At 61.1% G+C, this 17,530-nt stretch overlaps 1 protein-coding gene across 5 annotated transcripts; it reads right to left on the reverse strand.

Moving 5' to 3' along the window:
- Nucleotides 1-737: 737 nt before the first annotated feature.
- ACOT11 (acyl-CoA thioesterase 11) lies at nt 738-16,108 on the reverse strand. 5 transcript variants are annotated; one of them, XM_049809184.1, is made up of 18 exons: nt 15,929-16,108; nt 11,759-11,834; nt 10,020-10,218; nt 9,057-9,126; nt 7,072-7,122; nt 5,783-5,843; nt 5,446-5,547; nt 4,869-5,004; nt 4,583-4,739; nt 4,080-4,199; nt 3,857-4,001; nt 2,854-2,909; nt 2,653-2,719; nt 2,491-2,574; nt 2,238-2,371; nt 1,785-1,916; nt 1,578-1,704; nt 738-1,474 (listed from the first exon to the last, which is right to left on the reverse strand). In XM_049809184.1, exons 1-18 carry the CDS (start codon nt 15,949-15,951, stop codon nt 1,319-1,321), a joined length of 1,896 nt encoding a protein of 631 aa, XP_049665141.1. In that variant the 5' UTR covers nt 15,952-16,108; the 3' UTR covers nt 738-1,318. The 5 variants fall into 5 exon arrangements, with proteins under 5 accessions (XP_049665141.1, XP_049665145.1, XP_049665143.1 ...); XM_049809188.1 differs by lacking the exon at nt 11,759-11,834 and having other exon boundaries at nt 15,929-16,106; XM_049809186.1 differs by lacking the exon at nt 7,072-7,122 and having other exon boundaries at nt 15,929-16,106.
- Nucleotides 16,109-17,530: the final 1,422 nt, after the last annotated feature.

Here is a 17,530-nt window from a genome sequence, read left to right on the forward strand (position 1 = left end):
AAACCCCAGTGCCATCGGAAAACCTCTGGCTACGTGACCCAGGAAAGCCTGGGAGGTGGCTGTAAACTGGCCTGTGGCTGAGGGCAGACGTCACCTGGGGGGTGACTGATGAGTAGCACCCCCACCATCACCCGTGCTGCCTTTCGGGAGAAGCAGGTTGGCAGCGAGCTCTTTGAAATGGCCCTAACCCCATTTTCTGTTGTTGTGGACTTCTCAGGTCATTAGTGCTGGGGGCAATTAGGGATGGGTATCGAAGCCTTGGACACTCTGGGTTTCAGCATCTGCCCGCACCTACTCGCCATGTCCTCCTCAGCCTTGCTCAGACGTAGGGAAACAAGGTTTGGCTTTGGCTTTTCTTTGCTTTTTCGGCACCGCTGAGGCAGTTGGGGGTTTACGGCTCTGCACCAGCCCGCGCCGCCCCTGCCGTGGTGGCAATGCCACCGGGCGGTCCCCGAAGCCGCTCGCGGGGAGCGCTGGCTGACACCCTCCTTCCTGCGGCACGCAGTCCTGCCTCAAAGGACCCCCGCGTCCCCCTGAGCCCCGGGCAGCAGCTCTTGGGGTGGGCGACCCTGAGCAGCCCCGTCCCCCCTGCTCACCCAGGGAAACGGCACCTGCCCGGGGTGGGCTGCGGGTGCGGGACCCCCACCCCACGCTCGCCGGCCAGGCAGCTGCACAGCAAACCCCTGGAGCGGACACTCACCCAGAGCAGATACAGATTTATTTTTTTTTTCTTTTAATGCATTTTTATTGCCACTCCTTCTTTCCGCAGCCCTGTGAGGTGGGATTTCAGCCCGGCGGGAGCAGGAGCTGTTTGCCTGCCTCACCTGGGAAGAGGAGCAGCACCAGGCAGCCGCGGGGGGAGATGCTCCACCGGCCACGGCTGCACCGGGGAGGGATACGGCACCCTCCCCACATCACTGCCCCCTCTCTCCCTTTGCTGCATTGAAGGGAACCAGTTTCCCCCATAAAGAAATAGTAAAAAAAAAAAAAAAAAAAAAAAAAAAAAAATCAGGGTTGGTTAGGAAGACTTTAGATCATATAAAGATTCAAGTAGCATTAAGTGAACTAGAAAACCAAGTCCTGTACATCAGCTTATAAAATTTCTAAATAAAATTTAAAAAAAAAAAAAGGAAGAAGAAAAGACATGACACATCAGTGCAAGGGGTGAGGCAGTAGAGTGATCCCCAGCCCCTGGGACCTCATTTGGGCCAAAGCCCCCAGGGGAGGCAGGGTCTGGGTGCCACCACCCCGTGTCCCCTTCCACCACCAAGGTGCCACCTCGTCTGTCTGTCCGTCTGTCAGCAGGGGTGCCGTGGCTCTAGAGATCCTGCAGCCGCACGATCAGGTCCTCCTTGTTCTTCAGCAGGAACTTCTCACAGGCTTCGAAGGTGGCGCAGAAGTTGGAGGACAGTCCCGCCACGTTGGTGGTGACGTAGTTGAGGTACCCCGGCGTAGCCTGGTTGTAGTAAGCCACCTGCGAGGCACAGGAGATGGTTAGTAGGGGCACGTGGGGATGGAAGAGCCTCCCCGACGGAGCGTGGGCGGCACGGCCCCACAACCCGGCCGCAGCATCCCACCTTGCTCGTCTCCTCCGACTCCGGCCAAATGCAGAAGCCGGAGCAAAGCGTCTCCCCCCGCGTGAAGTTGGCGCTGGCGGGGTGGGTGGGCAGCGTCACCGACCGAAAGGCCACCACGTAGGGGTCCCTGGGGAGGAGAGAGAGCCCGATGAGCCGGCGCAGCCCGGCTGGCAGGGAGCAGGGGGTTCGAGGACGGGGACGGGTTACCCCTTGCTGCAGGGTTTCCGTCGGGACGCCAGGATGACGAAGTCCTGCGGCTTGTTCTCGTGGCTGAGCGTCTGGCTCACCACGTGGTAGATCACGTCGTCATTATCTACTTGCTGGACGAGCTCGGCGCTCCTGCGAGGCGGGAGGGGACCGGTCAAAAAAACCCCGCTGTGGCCTCCAAGTCAGGGGGCTTACACATTTACAGCCCACCACCGTACCCAAAATATTTTGGGGGACCCAAAATAGATGTTTTCTGCAGCAAAGTGCAGCCATCAGCCCAGGCAGAGCCAGGACAGGGCCACATGGTGAAAGGTCTCTAGGAGCGACAACGGCTCCAGGCCAACACGCTCGCTCCCAGGAAAGCCCAAAGGGGCGTTCAGTGACGAGCCTTAAATTTAGGGTTGTGATTTTTGGAGGGGGCTGGGTGTCCCTGGGAAACCCCGCAGCACTCACGCGTAGTGGCTGTCCCACTCGTGCCGGCGCCGCAGGTCGGAGAGCAGGGAGAAGGCTCGGCCGGCGGCGATGCGGACCGACATCTCGATGCGAAAGGAGAGGAACTTGTCCTCCTCCAGCGTGTACATCCTCACCTTGGGGAGCACAGGGCGAGGGGCTGGGACGCGTTCACCGCCGCCGAGCCCCCCCCTGGGTTGCCCAGGTTTTGGGGGGGCGAGAAGCAGCGTGGCGGGGAAGGGGCAGGGTTTCGTACCTTTTCCTTTTCCCTGGCGAGCGCCCAGTTGGCTTTGGCTACGAGCGTCTTCAGCGCAGAGACGTTGTTGTAGCTCAGATAAACCTGGGGCAGGGGCAACACGTCAGGGGTGGGAACGGGGGGGGGGCAGGAGGCAGCGACTCCCGCGGGGCAGCACCCTACCTTGTTGCTTTGGTCCCAGGGCACGGAGAGCGGCACCTCGGTCTGTTTGCAGGAGACGACGTATTTTCTGCGGGAAAGGAACAATTTCCCTTACGGTGGGACACAAACCACCCACAGACTGTCCCTGTATCCCAGTGCCGAGCCCCGCCCCCCCCCTTCTCCCTCCTCCATCCCCGCATCCCACTTGCTTTTTCCGCTCACCGGTCCAGCCGAATTTTTTTCCTAGCGCTGGCTTCCCTGTACCTCCTCACTCCATCCTGATAAATGAGAAAAGTGCATCGGGTTAATAGGAAAAGGAAGGAGGGGGAAAAAAATGCCAGATATCTTCCTGGGAGCAGGCAAAACGTTCAGCAGGGACGGGCTGGAAGGTGAAGCCTCTGGGCTGCTGCCCCAGCTATGCTGGCAGCGGCGGTAAGTGATTAATTGTGAGCTATTTCGGCATTGCCACCGTGCTGTGACCAAGCGACAGGCACTGGCACATTAGGAAAAAACCCTCGCTGAGGCTGCAGACCTGCAAACAGCCGCTGAAACACAAATCGCATCCCCTAGCATGTGCAAATGTCCCCTCCCAGGAAATAAAAACCAAAAAAAGCAGCTTATTTCAAAGAAAGCAATAGCGCAGTGCTTCAAAGCAGGCAGAAAAGCAGTTTCAGGGAGCCCAGCTCTGGTCATGAGATGCTCTCCTGCAGGGTAGGAGAAGATTCCTAGGTTTAAGGCATAAAAAAAATCAGGTAGGTGGGCACAGATCAGCCAAGGGGAAGGCAATGCCATCGCTCACTCCTACTACAATGCACCCCGAGACGTGCGAGCGTTTGCTTTGCCGCCGTGCTATCCTGACAGGTTTTCTTAAATATTTGGATCTGAGCAAGTGATGGATCAGGGTGCTTTGAAAGGTGAAAACAACATAAAAGATTTGCATTCTTTCCCCTAAATTAGAGAAAAGATGAGCTCAAACTTGCCGGTAATATTCTGTTAAGCCTTGCACGGCTAATACATCTCCATCTCTGCACGGGCAAGTGGTTTATTTTATTATTAGTTATACCGAGCAATCAATTTAATTCACTTGCTATCGAGCAATTTGATTTCCGTCATCGTAAAACTGCATTTGTTTTGCCATGAATCCAAGAGCCATTCAGGGCTAAGTGGGATTCCCGGGGGTCCCGTGCCACCGTGGCGGGGAGAAGCCAGCCCGGCCCATCCTTACCCCCGGTTCGGGTGCCACCATGGGCAGGGTGCAGGGTCGGCCCTCCTGGTCCAGCACCACGAAGGTCATGAACGCGCTGTTGATGTGCCTTCGGCTGACGGACATCTCCTGGCCGTACGCCTCGGCGCAGACCCCCACCTCCATGCTGAGGGGGAGAGGGGAGAGAAAAAGGGGTAAGAGCCGCCGGGAGGGTGGGATGGGGACCCCCGCCACCAGCACCCACCTGTTTTTGAAGGCGTTGTTGACGATGGCTTTGAGCACCAGGCGGTCCCCGACTTGCGATGGTCCCCGAAAGTGGAACATCTCGATGGCCCGCAGCGTGGGGTGGGCATGGCACAGTCGGCTGGTGGGGGGGGGGGAGGGATAGGCGTTAGCCCCCCTGGACATGGCCCCACACCCCGGCAGCCCCACACACCCTCCCCAACCCAGTGAGAGCCGAGGAGACCCCCAAAAATGTCACCCCTGGATTTCAATTGCCAAAACCAGCCGTGAGAAGGGACAATAAGCAGACCGGGGTGAGTGTGAACCCTTCCCTGGGGTCCTCCAGCTCCACGCGCCCGTGGGACTCCCTGGACGGCATCGCCCAAGGGGTGACGTGCTGGGGACCATCCCTTTGGAGGGTCCCTCCAACCCGGCTGTGGTCCGACCCCGCTGGACGCTGCTCTGGCAGCGTGTCCCCTCCGGGCACGCCGTCCCCCTCCCTCCCTTGAATCCCCGTCGGGTCACCTGGCTGCGATGGTGGCCACATTCTCCATCCAGGCCATGATCTGCCCACCGAAGGTGTTGCCCTGATGGTTGGCGTGCGGGGGCAGCACCAGCTCCACGCTCTCCACCCGCGTCTTCTCCGCCGGCACCGCCGCGCTGCCGTCCCGCGTCTCCAGCTCTGCCGCGGCGGAGGAGAACAAGGTTACCACTCTTCCCCTCCCCAGCATCCCACCGAGGAAGGAGGATGTCAACCGGTGGGCGTCGGGGCTATTTTGGGACTGGAAACCCGGGCTGCGGGACACGGTACCGGTTTCACGGGGGCTGCGGGTGAGGAGGTCCTTGAGGGTTTCCTTGTGGACCAGCCGCATGCGGCGGCGCTCGGCGGCGATGCTGTGCTCTATCTTCTCCTCCTCCGTCTGCGGGGTCAGCGGCTTCAGTTTCACCTGCAAAGGGGACACGGACAGGGTGAAATCCCGCTGCGGGAGAAGGCAGGGCTCCTTTGGGTGCCGGCATGTGCTCCGGTAGAACCGTACGTCCCACCGTACGTGTGTCGGAGCCAGCCGCGCTCCTTCTAGATTATATTATAGCTGCTCACGGAGGGGCCAGAGGGAAAATGACTGGATTACTCCGGGCACAGAGGAGGGGACGGCAGCAGCGGGTGGGTGCCCTCCATGCCCAGAGCCCAGCACCCCACCGAGCCACCCCGACACGCACGGCATAAGGCATCACCAACCCAAAAGTGTGCAGGTAGCCACGAAGCGCCAGCACGTGCCGTGATGGCAAGCCGGGCCCAGCCCAACTCTTCTCTCCCCAAAGAGGCCGTTTCCTCGCTGCCTCCACGCCGGGGCCGACCGAGACCCCCGCGGCCGCCGGCCGCCGCTCACCTTGCTGCCGGAGGGGCCCTGCGCCACGAAAGTGGCGTACGCCTTGCAGATGCTGCAGTGCTTCCCGCTGCACAGGTCCTCGTAGCTCACCTGGATGCCCACCTGGGAGAGGGCACAGCACCCCTGAGAGCCGGCTCTGCTCCCCGGGGACCCGCATCCCACCGAGTATCCCCCACCCCGGCCAGACCCAGCGGGAAGGGATTGACACGAGGGATGAAAGCTGGGAGCCGCGGGAGGATTTGGGTATTTCGCACCGGGGACGGGGCGCAGAGGGCTGGACGGGCGAGGGGGGAGAGGGGCAGGGGTGGGGGTGAAGGCAGGGGGGAGGCACACCAACCTCCATGCTGGAGTTAAAGGCTCGGTTCACTTTGGCTTTGATGTTGACAACTTGCCCGACGCTGAAAAACAGAAAGAGGAGAAAGCGCGCGGGGGTTATCGTGGTTATCCGGCACACGCGCCGGCGCTGAGCACCTCCACGCCGAGCCGCTGCGGCATTCCGGATCGCTGCCCGCTGTGGTAGCAGCTGCCTGGGACAGTGGGGACGTGCTGGGATGGCCGGCAGGACGTGGGGACGGCCACCCCCAGCCGTGGCAGCCCATGGGCGTCCAGCCCGACGGTGAGATGTCACCCCCGAGCAGCTGCGCGCAAACAGGTCCCCAGGTCTGGGGTGCTGCCGGGACACCTGAGGGGTGCAGAGGTGCCCGAGGCTTGCTTGGCACCCCCCGCCATGCGGGCATGCAAGCTCCTGCCAGAGCAAACGGCTCCTCCAGCCTCGCGTGCGCTGTCCTGCCCAACAGGGGCACCCGTGGGGCCTCCCCAAAGGCCCTCCGCCGGTGGCGGCGGCGGCAGCAGAAGCACCTCGACTGCTCCCATCCCTCCTCCTCTCCAGGGCCTCCCAGCGTTGGACACCTTGGGAGACTGGGAGACAGCAGGAGGCGGGATCCGGCCAGGGGCGTTTTGCACCATATCTCACATGAAACATCTGCTGGCAGCAAACTGCTGTTCGCAGAGTCCAGGTGCTCGCCTCTGGGCCTTCAGTAGGCTTCAGAGTAAACACACAGACAGCTTCAGCTCTGCAGCCTAACCTACTTCAGACTGGTACTGACCAAATGAGCAGATGCAGCTTATTGGTGACACCAGCAGAATCTTTACCGAGTGCGTTATTAATTCCGGAGTATTCCTCATCCCCTAAAAGAGACCAGTGCTAGAAAAACGCAGTGTAAGAACACACCCTCCAACTGCCACCGCAGGTTTGTACCACAGAGGGCTCAAAACCAAAATTGAGGAAGAGTCAGCTTGTGCTTCGGCACCGTAACTTCCTCCTTGCCCCCTGCCACAACTTCTGGCTTCAAACGACCGTAATCCTCTCAGCTACTCGACAGGCTTTGCACGTTGGCTCTGGCTGGAGCAGGGGCGGCACGAGGCTGGGACGGTGCCTCCGGCACGGACCCCGGGCCCAGTGGCAACCCTGTGCCCGCCATGGCACGCTGAAACGTTAGCGGGGTTACGTGAGCAGCCTCCGTGCACCTCCCAGGCCATGCCACGCCACGTCAGTGGGGTTAATGCTCCCAACTCACGGCAGCGCTGCGTTAGGCCGGCTGCTCTAGGGCTTGCAAACGTCCGTACCAGACACCGTTCCTCCCGTCCCGCTGCCCAGGAGGGTTTATATACGGCTGGCTGGTGCGAAAAGAAAAAGCAAGACAGAGGAGAGGGTTAGAGGCGATGGAAGTGGTCGCAAGGATGCTCCGCCTGGGTTTGTGGCGAGGGGCATGCAAAGGCGGGGGTCCGGGCAGGTGCGTTGGCAGCCCCGGCTGTCTATAGTACCACCCGAAAATACTTTGTTGTCTCTTTCCTTATCAAACGGTACAAGCCGGTTCCTTAAAACCCACACGAACCCTGGCTCAAGGGTACGTGCAATCCTCCCGGGAGGCTGCACTTCCAAGCGGCAGGGCTGAGGGATGGCGACCATCTGATGGCCAGCCGGTGAGTTTTGAAGTCAGTGATGTTCTGGGGGTCTCCCCTGAGCCTCCAAGCACCTACAGCTCCTCCCTGCCTCTCCCTTGCGGTGGGAGGGCGGCAGAAAGCACAAACACCCGGGGAAAGAGGAGAGCAGACGGCCAACGCCGCCCAAAGCTCTTCTGCCTTCAAACAAACAGCTCTGTGGGAAATCCCTGCCAGGCCCCTCGCTCGGAGCATTAAGCTGGACCACAGCAAGTGGGATCCGAGCCAGGAGCGGCACAAATTCCCTGACCCCTTGGAGCGGTGCCTGGCTCACCCCCGCGGAGGGGCGAGTGCCTTGCAGGGCTTGATTTAACTCTCGGGAGCGGGGCTTGGGTTCATCCTCCCATTCCCAAAACCCACAGGGGAAAAGCTTCCCGGGCAAAGCTCCCCCAGGAGCTGGAGCTGCGCGGTGCCGGGCACGGCACCCGCTGAGCCCGCTCGGAGCAAGGGCGCAGACCCCCATGGCGGCACCCCTGCCTCTGCCAGGGGCTTGCTGACCCACCAGAACCGCGACATCCGACATGAGAACGAGAAAGTGGGAGTTTAACGTTTCCTAGGGATGACGGTGACACCCAAGGGCGAGTCGGAATTCCTGGCACCAAACACATCAGCCAAAGGCCTGGGACCCCGATGCCAGCCCTGCGTGCCCGCACTGGTCTCTGTCCTCAGTGGGCAGACCTGCATGGTGGGGAGCTGCATGGATCCTATACGGCACGGCTTGCCTGGCCGGGCCAGCCTTCAGCCAGCAGGACCCCAGGGGACGGGGGTGCCAAAAACCCCTCTGCCGGCACGCAGGCACCTCTGCCATCGGACCCTGCGGGCACCTTCGTAAGCGTGCCAAAACCCTGCACCAAAACACCCGCCGAGCCCCCTGAGATGGTACCCAGGGGGTGAACGGACAGGCATCCCCCCGCACGGGGGGGTTTGGGGGCTCTGAGTGGCAGCACCTGGGTTTACCGGGGGCGGTAAGGGAGAAGACCACCTTGGGTACGTAAGACCTACGCCTGGTGGGAATGCTTATGTTGTTCCCTGCGACGTGGCAGTCCGGGGGCTGTGCCCGTCGGGGTGGGCGCCTCTGCTGGGGCAGTGCCCAAAGGGATGCCGGGACAAGCTTTGGAGGGGATTTTTTTGGCCAGGCAAAGCCCAGCCTGGTGCATCTCCCAAAGCGATGTGCAGGGAGGTCCCGCTCCCCCCAGCACCTGGTGGGTGGGTGAGCTCCGCCGCACGCCAGCCACCCACGCGGCTGCTACAGAGGCACGATTTGCAAGATTTAAGTTTTCCAGAGCACTAAGTCAGAGCTGTTTCTCGAACAAAGCCAGGGAGGAGCTGGGGTCGGGGGAAATACCGGGAAGCCAACCCAGCAGGAGCTCCCCAGGCGACCAGAGAGCAGATAAATCAGAGCAGACAGTCAGTCCGCAGCCCTACAGCGGAGCTGGAGCCTCAATCCCTGGCTGCCCTGCGAGCCTGGCACTGCCACCGCATCTCCTCCCCTCCGAAACACGCTGTTCCCTGTCCTGGCTCCAGCCCCACTGTCCACGTTGCACCCGGCAGACGGGGAAAAACCCATCTGCCTCCCCCGCGCATGCCCCGCTAGAAAGCGGAGTATTTACCTAATGGTATGCTCAAAATAGATATCATCCATGGAAGCCGTGACGCATGGGCAGCCGGCGTGTCTCTCGGCTGGAAAGGAAAAACAAACTGCATCAGCAACCTGCAGCAACACGCCGAGCGTGCGAAGAGCGTGGATGCTCCTCTGCCCCGCGGCCGCTGCCTCGGGGCTGGTGGCACCGGTGAAAGCTTGGCTAGTGTCCCTTTGCCTGCCTGTGCCCATCTGCCGCGTTTGCAGGGGACGAGAGTGGGGTTTGGGGTTTCTCCACCCCATAGCAGAGGGGGTTCGCAGATGTTTTAAGGGTTTGGAGGGCGTGTTGGAACTGGAGGCGTGTTGCTCTGCTGTTTGCCTTCCCTCCATGCTTTCAGCCGCTGCGGGGATGCACCGACGGCTGATACCATCTCCCCGTACACAGCAAATATTTTAAAGCTGCCCCGCCGGTCTGGCTTTCCCTTGGGGCTCCGGGAACCTCAAACTGCAAAATTGCCCTGGGAACCCCATCAAACTGCAATATTGCACCCGTTTTCCTTTCCCCGTGCTCAGCGACCCACGGTGCGCTTGGCAGGGTGAGCTTCTCGCTGAGCAGAAGAGCTCAGCCCCAGCCGGCAGAGCTCTTTGACCGCTGCCGGGATGCCGGGGACATCACCAGCCGGGTCTCGCCGTGCCCTGCGCACCAGGCAAGGAAAAGGACAGCATTTTGGAAGAAGCAGAAGTCGATTTTGATCTGTCCCCAAGCAAGCGCGCGTGCTACAGTGCACGTCTCCTCCCCCTCTCATCCTGCTCCCGTTCACTCTCTAATTACTCAGCAAAATGGCATGACGCGGGTCCCCAGCTGGCGTCAGCTCCAAGGGGCGACACTGGACCGCCGGGCACGCCGCCGATGAGCTAACTCCTGGCGACACTGCCGGGTCCCTTCCCTCCCGGCCCGGCAGGATGATGGCTCCGGTGGGAGACGATGGCTTACCGGAGAGGCAGGCGGCCGTGTCGATCCACTTGAGCAGCTGGCCGGTGCTGAGCTCGCCGCGGTGGTTGGTGTGGCAGGGCAGCACCAGTTGGCTCATCTGCACCTCGGTGGGGTTGCCGGTGGGCGAGGGGCTCGCCATGGCTCCCGGAGCTTCTTCCCGCTCCCCTGGCTCCCGGGCACGCGGCGGAGAGGTCGAACCCTATGGAGGATGAGAGCTCCATTTACCCAAACGGGAGAAAAATCCCCTGAGAAAATGATGACCCATGCAGCCCCTTTCCCCACGCAGAGCCAGCAGGACCCCCAGCCCCGCACAGCCCCGGGCACCACCGAAACCCGCCCAACCCATCGCCAAAGCCGTGATGCCCTCAGCCGAAAGGAAAAAAAAAAAATATCCCTCTGAAAAGAGCTCCATTGGTGATCGCTGCGGGTTTCCAAGGCCATTTGTCACCCAACCCGGCCGCTTCCTCCCAAAAACCGTGCAAAACCCCCTCCCAAAGTTAACCAATTCTCTGGGAAGGAAGCCTGCTCCCCCGACAGCTTCATTTTTAGGGTGCCGCAGCAAAGGGCGGTTTTGCGCTCCCAGGTCTCGTGCCCGGGGCTGGGCACGCAGCGATGCTCCACACCTTCCTCCAACACCCCCCTCCACCAAAGGAAACACCAAAAGCAGTTTTTCCTGTCCGGTACAAGCAGAGGGAGGGGAAATCATCCTCGGTTTGGGGTTGTTTGCGCAGTCAAATATGTTCCTTGTCGGCTTTGCAGTTTGCCGGGCACGGAGCCGCCCCTGCCTCTCGCCCCGGCGGGAGGCGGGTTGGGAGAGAGAGGCTGGTATTGCGACTGTGCCGGCAAGAAAAAAATAGCTGATTAGACGTCAAGTGAGCCGTGTTACACAAGGGGTGAACTCGCTTAGCCCGGTGAGTAATTGAGGAGACACGAGGAGCCGTCTGGACTTTGTTACAGCCCTTCCTTCCGCTTTCTGCTCCCACTGTGGCTCCCGTTTACAGCACTTGTTGCCAGAGGCCCGGCGCAGCAGCTTCTTTGCCCTTTGCTTTGCCCGGCTTCTTTTAAAGATGGCTTTATGCCGAAAATGAAGCTTTCCCGACTACCCTGAGCTCACTGCCTCTCAGAATAGCATTTTTCTCTAGCGGGTCTAACCTCTGTTTCCATAGCTACTGGTACACGACATCCCAGGAACAGCACAAACCTTGGCTGAGCAGGGACGGCGGTGAACACGGCAAGCCAAGCCTACGGCAAAGGGCCCCCCCATCCCGCAGCGAGACGGAGCCCCGGCTGCTGGAGCCCCTCCAGCGGGCTCCAAACCCCTTTGCGAACCTCCCGGGCTGTTTCCCAACGTGCCGAGGTGCCTACACGAGTACCACGGAGCTATTTCGGGAAGCCGGCAGGCTCTGGGGTACGAGCCAGCAACGCAAAGACCTCCAAAGCCGCCTGCTGCAAAGCGAGCAGCCAGCCTGGCCGGAGCTCTCGCGGCTCATTTTCCCGGCGCTTGCCGTTTCTACATTTTTAGGGAAAAAGCCGGCACCTTGTGGGAACAGCCCTGACCCTGCGGTAGCCAGCAAAAGGCCGGGGATGCTGACGGGGAACGCGTGGGGAGCGGGTGCAACCGGAGCCGGTGCGGGGCAGAGAGCGCCTCCCGGCACGGGTTGGCATCCGCCCGGCACAGCCGTGGTTAGTAGCTGCCAACACGACCCCGGGGTTAGTTGCACGGCACGGGCGGGGGGTACCTGGAGGCCATTGCAACAGAAGCTCAAGATCTCTTCAGGGACTACAATATTCTCCTTGACCATTTTTAAGAGACACCTGGAAAAGGAGAAGAGTGGCTCCGGTTACGGCAGGACCGGCAGAGCCGGGGGGTGCGGGACACCCGTGGCTGTCCCCCGGCGGGGACGAAGTGGCGTGCGTGGTGGGTGCCGCAGAGCCGCCGTCTGCCTGCGTGGCGGGTTGTCGTGCTTTGTCCCCGCGCCGACGTCCCTCCCTATGCCACCGGGGCCGGCACCTATCAGGGGGGCTGCCGGAGCCGAAACGGAGAAGGGCAGACCCAGGGGCTCGCACCTGCCATTCCTTGGGGGTCAGGGCCAGCGCTCACGAGCTGCGATGGAAAGAGTTGCAGCTATTCTGGGGTGCTGGACCGAGCCCAGGGCGCGGTGCCGCGGCCGATCCCTCGGCCGGTGACGCTGTGTCAATACTTTCCATGTTCCTACATGTGACAGAGGGCTGCGTCTTGAAGCTTCCCTGGCCAGCACGGTGACACCGCCGCGGTCACAAGACAGCCGAGAGCGTATTTTTGGCAGCGGGCAGGACTCGCACGGCGTGCGGGTGGTACCGGGGGCAGCAAATGGGAAGCGCCTGTCGCCGGCAACGCCGCCGCACCCTGCACCGGCCCCTCTGCCTGTGAAGCTCTGGCATCCCCCAAGGGCACTGGGTGCCCTTGGGTGCCCGCCGGGCTCCCCGGCCACGTGCACTGCGACCGGGTCCCGGCTGGACACGGTGGTGGCATCGCAAGGAAAGTCGGCGTGGGAGATGCCGCAAAAAGAAGTGGAAGAGGCTTTCTATTTACAGTTTGCTTTTAAACACAACACCGACGGGCTCTCGGTGTTGTCCTCAGCTGTCCCAGCATAACATCCCGCTCCCACGCGAGTCCAACCGGGCTGCCGGAGGCGGCAGCTCCTTCCCCGAGGCACAGGACCGGCCGATTTTGGCACGGGGACAAAAAAGTGAAAGCGGCAGATTCGCCTCCAGCGCTGTCAGCCCTTCGCAAGAGCCAGCGTTGGGGGATTGCACGGCACGTACCTCGGAAACCCAAATCTGCTCCTGGCTCTGCAATCGTGTCACTTTATCCCCCGGGTTGGGTTATCAGGAGGGGGTAAAAAAAGAGCCGTTTGCTTTGTATTTATCCCCCCCCCCCCCCCCCCGACTAATTCCAAGACGGCCCCAGCCCACGCTCCCACCCTGGAGCGCAGGGGTCTGCCCGGGGAAGGGGAGCGCCCCGGCCACACGTTGCAAACACGCTCCAGAGACTCAGAACCATTCAGCCGGTGGGTATTTATAGAGTATTCGGTTATTGAAACTAAGCGAGCAAGTGTCTGTCCTCATTAAAATCTTCAGCCTCACTCAACTGTCACATTTTTAAAGCTGTTGACTGATGCAGCCCTCAGGTCACCATGGCAACGGGATGCAGTACCCAGGCGATGATGCTCTTACTCTGTCACCCCTCGAGTGACCCACTTCTACCCAAAAAAAAAAAAAAAAAAAAAAAAAGTTTGCATTTGAAAAAAAACCCTTCCAGCAGAGTATTTTTCTTGCCTCCTGCCACGCTCGCTTCCTGCGCTGCCGAAGGCATAAGGAGCTCGCAGAGCAAATTGGGGGGATGGCGCGGAGGGGGAGACACCCCAATGGCTCCACAAATACTGGGGGAGAGGGACCCCATGGCACCCCACTGCTCTCCTATACCCTGGCAGGGAGGGTGTCCCACAGCACCAAAGCACCCACAAGCTCCGGGGAAGGTCTCTGCTGCTGAATTGGGTGCTGGCCTCTTGGAAAAGCGCTGGGGGACCACCAGCCCGGGGGAGCCTCCGTCACAAAACCCTCTCGGGTCCCGCAGCCCTCAGGATGCTGCCAGGCGGGGGGGATGCAGGAGAGCGGTTGTTCCCCCAAATCCTTAAGGCTGCTGGAAGCGGGCTGTTTGCTTTAGCCACCCCCAAGCAGTGGATGGGAGGGAGGGATGAGGGTGAAGCCTGGTTGGGGGTCCCGGGTGCTGGGCTGGGGGGGGTTCTGGGCAGATCGGGGCAGCCCCACACCTCGAGCAGCCCCTGCCTGCTTTCCAGAGCAATCCCACCGCCACCTCCCAAGTGCCTAAGCCCCCTTTTCCCTCGCCTGGCTCTGGTCTCCTACCCCTGCCTCAGCCCCTCAGCGCATCCTTACTCCTCCCTGGGAATATTTAAAGAAAAAAGGCAGGGAGATGGGGAGGAAGAAAGTGGCGACAATGAAGTTCTCATGGGGGATTATTGGTGTATAATTGAGCAATATCCATGGTAACAAGCAAATCTGCACGCGTTAAAAAATTAACCTGACCTACTTTGGGAAATTCTGCCATCTCGACAGGGCAGCGAGGGCTCTCCTTCCCCCGAGACCCGGCCCGCCAGTCCCACTGCCGGCAGCGGCAAAGCCCCGGTGCTCCCAGGGATGGGACGGGCAGGTTTCGTCCAGCGGGACCCTCACCGGCAAGCGGCGGCAGAGATGCCCAGCCCGGCTCAGGTCCATCACCCCATGCCAGCCGGGATGGAGCGGGATCCCCGGGACAAGACCCGCAGGGCTTGCTCGTGTGCGGGGTGCCGGCTCCTTCGCGGGGCCGTCGGCACGGTGGCCCCGCTGGGACGAGAGGGACCGAATCACCGGGTGATGGCACGGCGAAGAGACGTGGCAGCTCCCTGTGGTAGGTCTCGGTGGGACCCCAGGAGTGCAGTCAGCCCAGAAGAAAGTCCAGGGCACCCTCTGAGTTGTATTTTTGGGACCAGACGTCATGCTTTCCCTAGGGTTTCATGGAACAAAGCAAGGCGTGGGGCCAGGAAAGTGCAAACCGAGGCCCTAAGGCAGCGGGGGGGCCGCAAGGATGACTCCCCGTACAAGGGGTTTTACATCCAGCACCCATGGGAAACCTTCGCTCAGGGTGAGCGCACCAGGGATGCCTCCAGACCCTTCACGTCCCTCTACACCGCTCACTCCAACGCTGGGTGAAGCATCCCCAGCCCTGGCCGTGCCTGCAGCCCCAAGCCCCATCCATGCCCCTGGTCAGCAGCTCTCCGCGGCTTTCAGGAGGCTCCCGGGAAGGCTGGTGCCGGTTTGCCGGCACAGGGGTAAAGTGCCCCCAGGGACCATCCCGGGGGACAAAGGTCCCCTGACACTGCTGCCTCCAGCCCAGGGGGAGAGCGAAGCTGCACATCACCCCGTTACAGCTGCAAACACCACCAGGGCCAAAATTCACCGGTGTGGGGTCACCCAACAGCATCGCCCAGCCCAGGAACCTTTGCCCTGCCGCCCACGGCTTTGCCGGGGAGGAGACTGCCGTAGCATCAAGACCACCACGGTCAAGACAACCACAGTTGTGCCCACCAAGTTGGAGACCACCATAGCGGAGATCGCCGCAGTCCAGACCACCGTAGTTGAGACCACCACGGTGGAGAACACCACAGCGGAGACCGTGACGGTGCAGCGGTCTCCACCCTCATGGTCTCGACCGTGGTGGTCACCATGGTTGAGACCAGCGGGGTGGAGACTACCACGGTGGTCTCGACCGTGGTGGTCATCATGGTCGCGACCACCACGGTGGAGACCACCGCATTTGAGACCATTTGGGCAGAGACCACCACGGTGTCATGCCACCCACGCCATCCGGCCACCCGTGCCGCCCCAGCCAGCCCCGGCGCATCCCTCTGCCCTTCCCACGACGCTGGCATTCCCGGCAGCCCCGTGCCCACACTTCCCAAATATCTGCCCCTCCGCTTTTAAGCGAAAAAACTCTGATTCAAGCCAAATGCCCCCGGCATCCCTCCCGGCACACCCAGAAAGACCTGGGCAGGGGTTGATGTTGCCGGCTGTCACCCACTGTCCCCGCTGCAGCCGGCGGGCGCCTCGTCACCTTGGGCTGCGAGGGCAAGAGGGCATCACCCCCGAGAGCCGGGGAGGGGGGCCACAAACGGCTTTCACCCCACATTCCCCCCACCCCGGGGCAGAGCCGCCCGGTGCCGACGCAAGCCACGACAAGCCACCGCTGCGGCGCCGGGCGTGGAAGTCTCCGCAGCGACGCCGGACGCCGGTTCCCGTTCACCCGGTCCTGGGGTGTATTCCCATTCCCCCTCCTTGCCCCCATTAGCCCCCAGCCCCTCGGCGAGCCTCACCTCAGCCAGAAGAAGCTGAGCATTTGCAGGCGGCGACGAGGCGACGGCTGGCTCGGAGGAGAAGCGTCCGGACACCTGCGCGCGCGGCCGGCGTCGAGGCCAGGTGCTGGCGCAGGGCCCTGGGACGGGGCCAGCGCACACCCCCCTCCCGCTTCCTTAAATATAGTCACGCATAACTTTTCTTAAGGTAGCGCTTGAGCCGATCTGCTCCTGCCCGGAAAATGGCCGGCGCTCCGGAGGGTGGCTCCGGGCGCTCCCGTCGCAGGAACGAACGCGCCGGGACGGCGGTAGAGCCGGGGAAAGCGCCGGCACGCTGCCAACGGCTCTGCGGAGGAACGCGCTGCCCGTTTCCTTCCATTTTTCCCCAGCGAGCAGCCCCTGAGATGGGGTCCTGGGTTCCCTCCCCGGCCCCGCGCATCACCCCTTCTTCTACCCCCCATCGCCCCAGCGAGGGACACCGGGGGTGCCCGGCTGCTCCGTACCGACGGCACCGGGCTCTTCTCCCACCTGCCTGAAAATATTTGTTATTTTTCCCCAGAACAGCAGGCACCGACGCGGGGCTCGCCTGCCAGGAAAGGCTCCGCAAACTTCTCCGGAGCCACTCCGATCCGCACAGCCGCTGCCTGGCCCTGCTGCCTTTGAAGTACTTCTAACAGGGCTTAAAATAAATTTATTTTTTTTTTTAATAACAAGGAAATAAAATGCAAATTGCCGTGTCACCACACTAATGATACAGCCTATCGGGTTTGGGGGAGATGTTGTTCTATTTGTATTTAATTTACGCGCTTTTATAAGTGAATCTTGGTAATTGACGTACAAGAGTTTGATCAAAGCTCCTCGCAGGCACAGGCAGCGCAAGCTTTGCCGTTGGAAAGCCAGCGGTGAAATAATTAAACAAATTCAACGGGAAATAAGGCCTCACTTTTTTTGGTAAATAAGAATAATGAAGGACTGGAACAGAGTAAACGCTTGTGGCGGGTACCGAGCACCGGTATCTGATGGGGTGGGTGCTGCCCCTGCGGCTTTGGGGCCTCAGCGACCCGAATTTTAGGCTGGACATGGGGAAATGCTTCTCAGAACCCTAGCACCGGCTACCTCTGCGAAGGCTGGGGCAGGCCAGGGATGGAGCTGGTGGCCCAGCCCGGGGTGACGCTTGCCCCCCGAAGGTTAGGAGCCTTTGGGGGATGGAGGAGGCAGCGCCGCAGCGGGTGATTGATCCGAGCATGGTGATGGAGATTCCCTCCAGAAGAAGATTGTTGCCCCACTTTGACCGAGGAGTTTAACCCCTCGGAGCATTCGCGGCTTAGCTGTTAGTATAAAATCTGCAGTTCTTCATCGGCTTTCCGAGAGCGGGGATGGGGCATCTGCTCTGCTCTCCCCCCCCACAACCTCTTCCATGCCTTACGAGTAACTCTGCACACCCAGATGTGATTAACTCCGCTCCTTTCAGAAAAGAACATTTGCTTTAAAAGATTTTCTTTCGGGGGGGGGGGGGGGGGCAGCAAATAAGATGCTTTTTCACCAAGAAGGTTTTCTACCTGCTTGCAGCAGCCCAAGGTGCCCTGTAAGGCTCCTGCAACGAGCGAGATCTCCCCACCTTTA

Source organism: Accipiter gentilis, chromosome 8 (genome assembly GCF_929443795.1).
Source record: "Accipiter gentilis chromosome 8, bAccGen1.1, whole genome shotgun sequence".
Lineage (NCBI taxonomy): Eukaryota > Metazoa > Chordata > Aves > Accipitriformes > Accipitridae > Astur > Astur gentilis.

What these genes read in the sequence shown, in the direction of transcription:
- ACOT11 (XM_049809184.1), bottom strand. Translation starts at nt 15,951, where the DNA reads ATGCTCAGCTTCTTCTGGCTGAG. An exon ending in TCTGTTGCAATGGCCTCCAG is followed by an intron (nt 10,219 to 11,758) that starts GTACCCCCCGCC and finishes CATCCTCCATAG; the next exon opens with GGTTCGACCTCTCCGCCGCG. An exon ending in CCTGGGACCAAAGCAACAAG is followed by an intron (nt 2,575 to 2,652) that starts GTAGGGTGCTGC and finishes CCCCTGCCCCAG; the next exon opens with GTTTATCTGAGCTACAACAA.